Source organism: Caenorhabditis remanei, chromosome IV (assembly GCF_010183535.1).
Source record: "Caenorhabditis remanei strain PX506 chromosome IV, whole genome shotgun sequence".
Lineage (NCBI taxonomy): Eukaryota > Metazoa > Nematoda > Chromadorea > Rhabditida > Rhabditidae > Caenorhabditis > Caenorhabditis remanei.
The window spans coordinates 4,704,783-4,717,149 of record NC_071331.1 but is presented as its reverse complement, the minus strand read 5'-3'; the positions used below and the strand labels follow the sequence as shown (position 1 = coordinate 4,717,149).

At 35.9% G+C, this 12,367-nt stretch overlaps 3 protein-coding genes across 3 annotated transcripts; all 3 read right to left on the bottom strand.

Moving 5' to 3' along the window:
• Positions 1-1,416: 1,416 nt before the first annotated feature.
• On the bottom strand, positions 1,417-3,072 carry GCK72_012436 (uncharacterized protein; the record flags this gene model as incomplete). The annotated part of the gene is made up of 5 exons (XM_053729113.1): positions 1,417-1,630; positions 1,676-1,737; positions 1,804-2,089; positions 2,638-2,893; positions 2,937-3,072. 5 exons carry the CDS (start codon positions 3,070-3,072, stop codon positions 1,417-1,419), a joined length of 954 nt encoding a protein of 317 aa, XP_053583885.1.
• Positions 3,073-3,790: 718 nt separating this feature from the next.
• Positions 3,791-5,145, bottom strand: GCK72_012435 (uncharacterized protein; the record flags this gene model as incomplete). Its single annotated transcript, XM_053729112.1, has 4 exons — positions 3,791-3,929; positions 3,994-4,037; positions 4,089-4,383; positions 4,913-5,145. The coding sequence occupies 4 exons, from the start codon at positions 5,143-5,145 to the stop codon at positions 3,791-3,793; spliced, it is 711 nt and encodes a 236-aa protein (XP_053583884.1).
• Positions 5,146-6,014: 869 nt separating this feature from the next.
• Positions 6,015-7,757, bottom strand: GCK72_012434 (uncharacterized protein; the record flags this gene model as incomplete). Its single annotated transcript, XM_053729111.1, has 5 exons — positions 6,015-6,153; positions 6,200-6,261; positions 6,315-6,609; positions 7,311-7,566; positions 7,652-7,757. 5 exons carry the CDS (start codon positions 7,755-7,757, stop codon positions 6,015-6,017), a joined length of 858 nt encoding a protein of 285 aa, XP_053583883.1.
• Positions 7,758-12,367: the final 4,610 nt, after the last annotated feature.

Sequence of the window (12,367 nt, the reverse complement as noted above, 5' to 3'; positions counted from 1 at the left end):
TTACTGTTTCGCTATTATTTTGTAACAGAAATCAATCAGTTCATTCGATGAGTTCTTAGCTATTGTAATTGCTTACCTAAATTCAAATTCAGATTCAATGATGTGAGAAACGTTTGTAGAATGTTGGCAGAAATGTCAAGTAGCTATCCTATCTTGAATGTCGTCACGTTTCTTGTCCGGCTCCGTGCACCTATGATGATCTGGAAATGAAAAATTTGCTACTGTTTCTCAGTATTGTGAAAATGTGTTAATTTGATTTGTCTTTTGCTTAGTATGTTGGTTTGACAAATATTCTGGTTTCGGGGCTCTACAAAGGCTCTTCAGAGCTATTTTTCATTTTGTACGTTGATACTTTCTGCCAAGATATCCTGCTAAAAGATGGACAGTTTGAGAATATCTGACTTTCAGATTCTTTCTCAATGTGGGTAGCTCCATAATAGTTAGGCTTTCCATCCGGATGGCAAAATGCCCGCCCGACCCGAACTAAAGCGGCCCTGCCGCCTCACCATTCTTTGCGTGACACCCTCCCTTCTTCACGCTCTTCCCCCTCAATATTATCAAGCAAGGGTTTGACCTAGTGGTTAACAACTCTGTTTTTGAATTTGATACACCCGAGTTCGAACTTTTTTGCTGCAAAATTGTTTTTCTGTTTTTTTAATTGAGTAGAGGGTGCGATTGGTTTTTTGACAAAATTAGATTAGATAATATGAAAAAAATAAATTAAGGAGAAACATTTTGTCACGCCAGTCTATCCTAGGGCGGGCTAGGGCGGGCACTGGCGGGTCGCCGCCCGCCGAAACGCCCGTGGAAAGCCTAATAATAGTACTCCTAATCTGATCATCACTACATCGCTAAGAAGTTTTTCTTTGTTTACTAATTTTTACGAAAAGTTCAAAAGATCTTCAATATATTCCATTGCGAAAATAAAAACAGGGTCCGTTTTTATATCCCTTTGGAGAATGAGAGGTAAATTTCAAATCAAGATTATCTTCTCGATACGGATTTTTTCCGCGGTGCTAGAAAAATAAGAAAATAACTTTTTGGGAAAAACCGAACTACAGTTTCAATTTAAACATGAAACAATTTTGTTATGGGTACCGAGCTCCGATATGCTCTATTTGTCTATCCATGATTCGTCGTTATCAAGTATCAGTGGTCAAGTTACTTTCGAAAATCGATTTGAATAAGATAGATAAAATTGAGGTCACTAAGTTCGCTGGAAGCACTCCGTGAAAGAACTCAAGAATTTTGTGAGGAACATGTAGTAATTTTTAACCTAAAATTCTACTTTCGGCACAATTGGAATCAACGGATACACTACATATTGATCCAGAGAGAAAGAGTGATCCTCATTATAAATAAAGTCAAGTTACCGTTTCGTTTTTATTTTTTCATGGAATACTAGAAGTGAGTTTATTACACTAATAATAAAAACATTCGCTTATCATAGTGTTTTTGAGGATCAGAAAAAATAAGTTTATTACATTTGCAAAAAAATTCAACTTTCGGCACAATCGGAACCAACGGATACACTCCGTATTGATTCATACAACTATCCTGAATCAGACTGTATTCACAACAATTGAAACAGTATGGATTGGGTTCCACGTTGAAGATTCGGAAGTTGTATCTGAAAAATGTTGGATTTTTTGAAATCTGGAGAATAGTTTCTCACTTTGCCATGATTTGCAGCATTTTCAGGTGTTCGGATGGGGTTCCGTGGACTTCTATGAAGATCTGGAAATGAAAAGTTGCTAGTGTTTCAAGTTTCTGAGATCCTGAAGAATCTCTTACCTGTCAAACTCGATACTCCCTGATGAATGGCTCTAGACCCTCATGCTCTCCTCCTTCAATATCAATCTTCAATAGCTCAACTTCTCTTCTCTCTGCTTTTTTCAGCATACTCGAAATGGATATTTCATTCGGAATCATTCCAACAAACAGTTGTCCATTTATTCTCTCATATGCTTCTTGAATTGTAATGTTCTGTGGATCCTTATCAGCTCCAAGTATCCTACAATGTCCTCCTGTCACATTTTGGATGTGTTGGTCATAGGAAATTGCATTGTTGAGGCCGAGGGAGATCAATCTAAAATGGATTTATGTTTATTTTTTTTTCATTGGCGGTCAGGCATTCTCGATATATAGTCACTGTGGATTACAGAACATCTTGAAATGGTAAAAACTGAACCCGTTTCTAAAATGAAATACCTTTTTATGATGAGAAAATGAAATGTACCAATGGTAATGAGATTTTTACTTTGATCGGAAGCTCAGAAGATTTTCAAATAATTCTCTTGCCTTCATGTGAATTAAAACAGGACTGTTTCACAAATTTAAGTTATCAGTCTAAACTTTCCTTCAGAAGTCTCGAAATCTCATTACTGTTCTCTAGTAAATTAAAACAAGACTGTCTATTTTGTTGTTCCATTCAGTGAGAGAATGGCAGGAAGATGTCAAATTGAGATATTCTTCTGAAAAAGGATCCGAAAAATCGTCTAAGAAGTAAAGTCGGTGAAACTGACATGTGACACTAACTTTTTTTTAGAAATTTTAAAAAATCACAGTTCAGAAACATTAAAATTACAATTTCTGATTGAAGGCCATTAATATTCTTTCATTGCCCGCAAAACTCACGTGCAATTATCTTTCCTGACTGCTCTTGGATTACAAACGTATTTCCCTCCATCATCAACATCTCCTATCCTTTCTTTTATCGCACAAAATGCTTCCAATTTCACTTTTCCAAAGAATCTCTTGTGTTCTGCTCCTCTAGCCACTTGATACAGTTCCAGGCTGTACTTATCCGCCTTCAGATTATATTTTGCACGGAGCTCTTTCAGAGCATTGGGGTTGTAGATGTCAATTAGCTCATCGGCTTCGAATTTTTGTTCTAAAAGTGGGAAAAAGAGGAATCGTAGAAGTAAAATAAAAACGTTTTTCACATTTTAGAAGAATCAAAGACGGTGAAAAATACTTTCCCAACCTGGATACTGAGAAGCAAGTCAATGTGCTTATGATCAGGAAACATGAAAGTAAACTGATGATGACGGTAGACGGACTATCGATCATTTTTATTTGAAAATTTAAAGGAAACATATTTTCCATTTGAAAATTTTAGAAAAAAAAACAAAATGAAACAGAAAAATTCTGAATATGTCAGCTTGTTCTCCAATGTTTATACGACTTTTGTAGGTCAATTAAATTGAAAAAAAGTAACGGAACCAACCGAGACACACCCTTCGATTTCCATTATCTCACCACTTCACTGACCTAGAATACAACGGGTGCGGCCATTCTATGTTTTTTTGGAAAAATTAATTTTGAGAATTTTGGAAAAGTAGAAAGTGAGATTAGCTTGTATTTGATATTCCTAATGAAACGGTTGTTTTTATTTTCTGAGGTATTGGTTATGAAAACTGAGAGTGATCCCATAATGACAATGGCAAAGTTACTGTTTCGCTAATATTTTGTAACGGAACACTAGCAGTGAGTTCATTAATTTGTTTGCTGATCACTTAAATTCAGGGTTGAACTGTTTTGAGCTTTAGAGTGCGTTTTCAGCAGTTTCAAGTGGCAATCTGCTCTTGAACACATTTTGAGAAGCTGTAAACAATAGTCAGTAAAAGAGGTCAAGATGTTGGTGAGGAAGATATTATAACTTTTACCAGGAACTACGTTCGAACCACTGGAACAACATTGGGAACATTTGCAGAACAATTGGTTTGTTTTATGAAGTGTGAAGTTCAGAAAAAGTAAATTTATTAAACTTGTCAAACAATTGGATAACTTAAAATTCAACTTTCGGCACAATCGGAACCAACGGATACACTCCATATTGATCCATACAACTATCCTGAATCAGACTGTATTCACAACAATTGAAACAGTATGGATTGGGTTCCACGTTGAAGATTCGGAAGTTGTATCTGGAAATGTTGGATTTTTTCTAAAATCTGGAGAATAGTTTCTCAGTTTGCCATGGTTTGCAACATTTTCAGATGTTCAGATGGGGTTCCGTGGACTTCTATGAAGATCTGGAAATGTTTCACAGTGTTTCAAATTTCTGTGGAGCTGAAATCCCCTACCTGACAAACTCGATACTCCCTGATGAATGGCTCTAGACCCTCATGCTCCCCTCCTTCAATATCAATCTTCAATAGCTCAACTTCTCTTCTCTCTGCCTTTTTCAGCATACTCGTAATGGATATTTCATTCGGAATCATTCCAACAAACAATTGTCCATTTATTCTCTCATAGTCCTCTTGAATTGTAATGTTCTGTGGATCCTTATCAGCTCCAAGTATCCTACAATGTCCTACTGTCACATTTTGAATGTGTTGGTCATAGGAAATTGCATTGTTGAGGCCAAGGGAGATTAGTCTGCAATGAGTTTATGTTTATTTTTAAAACGTGCTCAATGATTGAAGAGAATTCTTGATAAAACGTCACAAGGGATTTCTAAACGTATTGAAACAATAAAAACTGGACCTGTTTCTTAAATGAAAGAATACCAGTTATTACTCAATTTTGATGAAATTCCCATCAGAAGTCTCAAAAAATCTTCAATATTCCCTCGTGAATTTAAACCGAACTGTCTATTCTGTTGTTCTATTCAGTGGGAGAATGGCAGGAAGATGTTGAATCCAGATACTCTTCTGAACATGAATCCGAAAAATCGTCTTTGTGTGTACATTGATGCCTCCAGACTGGTTGTCCGAGAGAGATATAGATCGAAAAAATTGAAAAAGAAAATAGTTTCGAAACACACTGTGATTAGTTTCTAGATTGAAATTGGTCATAAGTAGAGTTGGTGAAATTTCAAAAATTACTGTTTAGAAACATTGAAATTAACATTTCTGATTTGAGGCCTACATTTTAAATCCGAATCCCGCTATTTTTCCGAACTCACGTGCAATTATCCTTCCTAACTGCTCTTGGATTACAAGCATATTTCCCTCCATCATCGACATCACCTATCCTTTCTTTTATTGCACAGAATGCTTCCAATTTCACTTTTCCAAAGAATCTCTTGTGATCTGCTCCTCTAGCCACTTGAGACAATTCCTGACTATACTTATCTGCTTTTAGATTAAATTTTGCACGGAGCTCTTTCAGAGCATTCGGGTTGTAGACATCAATCATCTTATCAGCTTCGAAATGTTTTTCTAGAAGTTTCGGTATTGAAATGGAACATTATGTTATGAAAACTCACCTTTCCTAAATATCAAGGAGCAAATCACGATATTTATGATCAAGAAACATAAAAGGAAGATGATAAAGATAGTAGGCTGACTGTAGATCATTTTTAAAGGAACAAACTGAAAGGAGAGGCTTAATATTTTTCTTGTAAAATCTTGAGAAAACAGAAAGAAAATGAAACAGAAAAATTCTGAATATGTCAGCTTGTTCTCCAATTTTTATACGAATTTTGTAGGTCAAATAAACTGAAAAAAAGTAACGGAACCACCCGAGACACACCCTTCGTTTTCCAATATCTCAACACTTCAGTGGCCTAGAATATAATGGGTGCGGCCCTTCCTATAATAGTTTTCTATATTTTTGGAAAAATAAATTATGTAAAATATTTAAAGTTTCAAATGAAAACTGCTTGTATTTGAAATTCTTATTAAAACGGTTGTTTTTATTTTTTGTTTTTTATTTGGAAATGACTGTGAATACTGAGAGTGATCACTATTATAATTTATAAATATGTTACTGTTTCGCAATTATTTTGTCACGAAATACTAGCAGTGAGTTTATTTTTTTGGATCTTGGTCACTTAGATTCAGCCTTGAAGATTTTGAATACCGCTGAAACATAAAACACGCAGGTACAATGGTCACATAGATTAATAGACATAGATGATTTGAAAATTGTTGAATAAAAATACTGGAACATACAACTCGCTAGCTTACATGGCATGATGTAGAAACATAATTATTAAAAGCGGGAGAACATTTTCAGAGGATCAGAAAAATAAATTTATCACACTTGTCAAACAACTTGATAACCTAAAATTCAATTTTCGGCACAATCGGAACCAACGGATACACTCCATATTGATCCATACAACTGTCCTGAATCAGACTGTATTCACAACAATTGAAACAGTAAGGATTGGGTTCCACGTTGAAGATTCGGAAGTTGTATCTGGAAAAACGTTGGATTTTTTGAAATCTGGAGAATAGATTCTCACTTTGCCATGGTTTGCAGCATTTTCAGATGTTCAGATGGGGTTCCATGGACTTCTATGAAGATCTGGAAAAGAAACGTTTTTCTGTATAATTTTTCGGATGGTGAAATGCTCTTACCTGACAAACTCGATACTCCCTGATGAATGGCTCTAGACCCTCATGCTCCCCTCCTTCAATATCGATCTTCAATAACTCAACTTCTCTTCTCTCTGTTTTTTTCAGCATACTCGAAATGGATATTTCATTCGGAATCATTCCAACAAACAGTTGTCCATTTATTCTTTCATAATCCTCTTGAATTGTTATGTTCTGTGAATCCTTATCAGCTCCAAGTATTCTACAATGTCCTCCTGTCACATTCTGTATGTGCTGGTCATAGGAAATTGCATTGTTGAGGCCAAGGGAGATTAGTCTGCAATGGATTTGAGTTTTATTAAAACAATGTCATAGATAATGATCGTATATTCTTGATAAAAAGTCACTGTGGAGCACTGAAATTTAGTCAAAACTGAACCGTTTCAAAAATCGAGAAAAAATCACTCTTAGTTCACAGAAGTGAGTGATTGGAAATCGCTAATACAAATTAATGAAATGAATGATTTTGGAATTTCCAATTGAAATTCAAAAGACATTCAATTTTCCAATCGTAACAAGGTAAGGGTGATAATGCATTCTCGATAAAAAGTCACTGCGTATTTCTGAACTGCTTGAAACGGTCAAAACTTAATAGGTAATAAAATTCCTATCAGGAGTTCAAAGCATCTTCAATTTTCTTCCTGTGTGAATTAAAACATGATTGTCTATTTTGTTGTTCTATTCAGTGGGAGAATGGCAGGAAGAGATGTCGAATCAAGATACTCTTCTGAACATGAATCCGAAAAATCGTCTCAGTGTTTTTGATGCTTCCAGACTGGTTGTCCGAGAGAGATATAGATCGAAAAATTTGTAAGAAAAAATAATTTTGAAAAAACTGAAAAAGAGTTTGTGTTTCGAGAAGGTCAGAAGTAAATTTGGTAAAACTGAGTATTGGTTATTGTCTCGAAATAAAAAATTATTTTTCAGATCATTGTTCGAATACCATTCTATCACACTCCACTATTTTTCAAAACTTACGTGCAATTATCTTTCCTGACTGCTCTTGGATTACAAACATATTTCCCTCCATCATCAACATCTCCTATCCTTTCTTTTATCGCACAGAATGCTTCCAATTTCACTTTTCCAAAGAATCTCTTGTGATCTGCTCCCCGAGCCACTTGAGACAATTCCAGACTGTACTTATCCGCCTTCAAATTGTACTTCGCACGGAGGTCTTTCAAGGCATTAGGGTTGTAGATATCAATTAACTCGTCGGCTTCGAATTTTTGTTCTAAACAAGAAACAATAGAAAAATTAATAAAAAAATTTAAAAATTTTCAGATTTAAGAAGAATCCAAAACAGTGAAAACACTTACCCAACCTGAATACTGAGAAGCAACTCAATATGTTTATGATCAGTATGCATGCAAGCAAACTGATTATAATAGTGGACTGACTGTAGATCATTTTTGAGCGGCACATCTAAAAATAATTGACTGATAATAAAATGTGTATAAAAAATGTATAAAATGACTATGTTGAAACAGATTTTATGTAGATACTCTTTGTAGGTGAAACCACCGGAAACTCACCATATTAAATGAAAATAGATGGTGTCAGTGTCCTAGTTCGTTCTACCCCTGAAAAATAGAATTCTAGTCTCTTTTATTATCCGGCGGTGAAAAAAAATAAAGAGAGGGAGGGTCTTATAGATGAGAACGGTAGATCAGGTAGACGGTTCTCGGAAGAATTGAGAATTTCGGGGGAAGAATTGAGAATTGAAACAAAAGGAATAGAAAGATGGAAAATTGAGATTTGTTTTGAATGGATGTCATTTTTAATAGGATGGATTCTTGTTCAGGATGAGATATTGGAATTGAAAAGGTTATGAGGTCAACTTCCAGGAAAACGAAATCGGTTCGAATACGATTTTTGAAATTCCATCACAGGAAATTCTTGAAAAGAAATGAAGTGAAAAAGTCAAAACTGCGTGGTTCAAGTTTTCAGATTTCCTGTTCCATTACTTTAATTTAAGAAAATTCAGAATTGAGTATGCGATACACAGTTAAAACAGTTTGAAAATACAACGTATCAAATGAAAATTGAATTGACTTCACTCTTAAAATGCATCTGAAACTGGGAATTTCATTTCAGTTTCAAGATATGGCTATTCATCTCAAATCGAAACTTGGAGAGTTCTTCTCTTTTTCTCATATTGATCCCGATTTCATGAATCCGGAACCTAACAACTTTGGAAACAAAAAATGACTATTATTCTAAAAAAAACAGTGGATATTGAAAACATTTGAATTTTCAACACGTTGAAATCTGTTCCGTGGATATCCCGACGGCAAAATTGAGATATTAATTTAGATAGCAGCGACGAGGTGCCACGGAACTGGCTAACGGCAGCCGAATCAGCAGGGCAAACTATAATTATTTGGATTTTGAGAAGAATGAAAAAAGGATTTTTCGGATTTTTGTGTTCAAAATAGAAGAACATGTTATTGCATGGCAGGGAAGATTTTGAAGACGATATTCAAACTATTACTGTTATTTCACTGACTTATTACTTTGTGTCAGTAGTGAAACACAATCATAAATTTCCAATTATTTGCAGAACACCGCAATGAAACATAAAAACCCGACAATATAGGATGTCATCGACAAACTTTTTTACGTATAAAACTGTTTTGTACACGACGTAAATTTACAGAAACTATTATATTCTGGTTGGTAGACATTTTGAATTTTTTAAATCTTTTTTAATATTAAAATATCTTTTTCTTTTAATATTAAAATAATACACCGTTTCGAATGGAAAATTAAACATTTTTCAATTTAGTTGATACTTCTGCTACCTAAGTTTTCCCAATTTTTTTTTCAAGCTTTATCTTCAAAAAAAAATGCAACTACAAAATACAATTTGTATGTACCATCAACCAAACATACAACTTTGGAAACAAAACATGACTGCTATCTTTACTATTAACAAACACCAGATTCTGTATGTTTGTTTGTGTGTCGCCGATCCTACCGCCCTTCCTACTGAACCGATTTTCTTCAAATTTGGACCAAAATATCAGAAATTTTCTCTTAATGATGCCCGTCTTTTTCTTTTTTCAAAATTCTCAAAATGACGTCTTCTGAGCCAAAAACACTGATAAAGCATAGGGGAATGAAAAACGGAAAAAAGGCGTGAAACTGTCGGCCTAAGCGCCGTCATTTCTTTCCTTTCTTCGGCTTGCATTTTCCGTGGGCCGCGTGGTTGAGGGCGGCGTGTCGACGCATCCGATCTGGCAAGATATGCGTCGTTGACTACAGTTAGTTTTTCGATCGATCCCGAGGCGACGAAAAGTTCTCTGTTTTTTTGTTGATAGATTCGAAAAAATAGAAGTTTCTGAACATGCCGTTTGTTTCCAGTGAGATCTACGTCATGAACAAATGCGGACCGTTTCCTAAAAAAGGAACGGCGACAAGCATTTTTCGTTATCATCGGATTCAGAAAAAATTGAGGACTAAAAACGTTTTGTTTCCTTCCAGATTGATAGGTAGCCGTGCGAGCGGAAGTCGCGTGAAGGCCTTATATGGGCCACGTAAAATCCGTTTTGTCCAACTGCTGATAACTATCATTTTCTTTCCAACTACTAACTGTTCCCGCCGACAATTCACTGGATGCATGGTGATGCTTCACCTGTTCCCCGCGATATCACCTCCACATCGGATGCTGTTCCACAGCTTCGTGATAGTCTGACATTCGGATTGAATGGTTTAAGTCTGATGAGTACAGAACAAGAAATAGATGAAAGTGTGTTCCATCGATCAGAATCAGATGGGAGAGCTCGGAGGAATTGATAAGCTAGAGGACACGACACAGAGATTGACAAAGAAAAACTACAAAAAGAAGACGTCCGGTGAAGCTATCCGGACTTGATATTGTCAGGATTCCATAGCAAATATTGTTGACATGTCAGCAAAAAATGAGAGATGAATATAGGTACGATATCAGCTCGCATTCAGATGTAAGCGTGGAACTTAACGGAATTGACGGGATCGAGTGCACTCAGCTGATGACACAGGAGCCGGTGAAAAATATCGACAAAAAGGAGACATCCGGCTCTGCTTTCCAACACTCAAGATTGTCCGGATCTTTACTATCTTTGAGTTTGAAAGTTATGGCAAATGATACATCAGTCCGACGATTTCTACAGTCTGACACTGAGCAGTCGACAGTCGAACTATATCAGAACCAACACCAAACGAATGGAAATCAGCAGGAAAAATGAGTCCGAAGATCAAATGAAATCTGGACAAGCTTCAATGATTACCCAGGCTGCTATCAGACGATAAGAAGATCCCGAAGATGGGACGGCGTGAAGAACAAGAGCCAACACCATCAGAGCATATGGAATTCAAGTGAAAGAGACGGGCAGACCACATCGAGTTCGGAAGTCGACACGTCAACGAGCTGTTTTTCGAGTAGGTGCTACTGATGCACAACCAGATCCTCACAACATGGGAAGGATGGATCAATTTAATCCATACTGCGAGGCGCTATATTTCACTGCTAAGTTTGTTTTTCAAATGGTATAGGTGAAATGGTATAATCCGATCTGTTAGGCAACGTTGACTGTAATCAGTTGGTTGTGTCCCATGTGGGGATGTGGAAGATATTTTCTTATCGCTAGATTTAGAAAAAATGGAGGATTCAAAGAACAAAATTGTATCAGAAAAGAAGAGATTTGACAATTATGTTTTTCCGGAACTTTCTGCTCACAGCTAGAAAACTACTAACAAGTTAAGAAAAATATTACGATTCATATGTTGGAGAGAATTCTGAGATCTCGATAGTCAAGCGCCGCAGGCGCTGTAACAAGTAGAAGGGTGGTGTAGAAAAGGAGGTTTAGTCGCCGTCAGGCGACGTGAACCGACTGGTGCATTAAAAAAATGAAATTGAAGGTTGAAAAAAAGACGTGTGGATTTTCAACACGTTGAAATCTGTTTCGTGGATATCCCGACGGCAAGTTAAGATTAAAATTTAGATAGAAGCGACGAGGTGCCACGGAACTGGCTAACGGCAGTGAAATCGGCAGGGCAAACTATAATTATTCGGATTTTGAGAAGAATGAAAAAAAACTTCTTCGATTCTTCGGACTTGAGTTTTTGAAATGAATCGAAATGAAAAACAAAAAAGAAAACTTGTTGGCTATCGGCTGCCGTATCGTCGGGCAAACTATAATTATTCGGATTTTTGTGTTCGAAATAAAAAATCGAAATAGAGATGTCATTGCATCTGGGAAGATTCTGAAGTAAATTCCCAAAAAATTACCGTTATTTTATTGACGTATATTACTTCGTGTATAAGTGAAACATTAATGTAAACATCAAGCAATATCTGTTAACAGAAATTCTCAAAAAGAGGTAAAAGTTATCTGCTATCCCCCGTTTTCTCCAATCGGTGCCCAATTTTTTGCAATACTCCGCAAAAAAAACTCGGAATCATAAAACCCCGATAATAACAGGATTTCATCGACAATAATTTTCTTATACATATAAAACTGTTTCATACACGACGTATATTAACAGAAACTGTGAAATTCTGTTCTTTGTCTAATTTAAAGTCCTCTCTTGTTCTTGTTTTATACTGACATAATACACGGTTTCCGATAAGACGTTAAATTATTTTAGAATCTTCTTTTACAATTCAGAACGTCCATTTTTGTGCGTAAACTTTTTAAAATTTAGTTTTCGAAACTCCCATTTTGATATTTTGATACATGTTCTGTGAGGGAAGTTGCAAAAACCTATTGTGCTCCGTTTGAGAACTTTGTGTGTCAAATTTGAAATTTCAATGGAACAATTTCGAAAAAAATTATTGCTATTCGAAAAGTGGTTGGATGTTGAAAACAAATGACGTCTGAATTTTCGACATGTTGAAATCTGTTTCTTGAATATCCCGACGGCAAAATTGAGATTGAAATTTGGATAACAGGTGGTAGATGCAACGGAACAGGCTAACGGCAGCGAAATCGCCGTCCAGACTATATTTATTTGGATTTCAAGAGGATTTTTCGATTCTTAGGATTTGATTT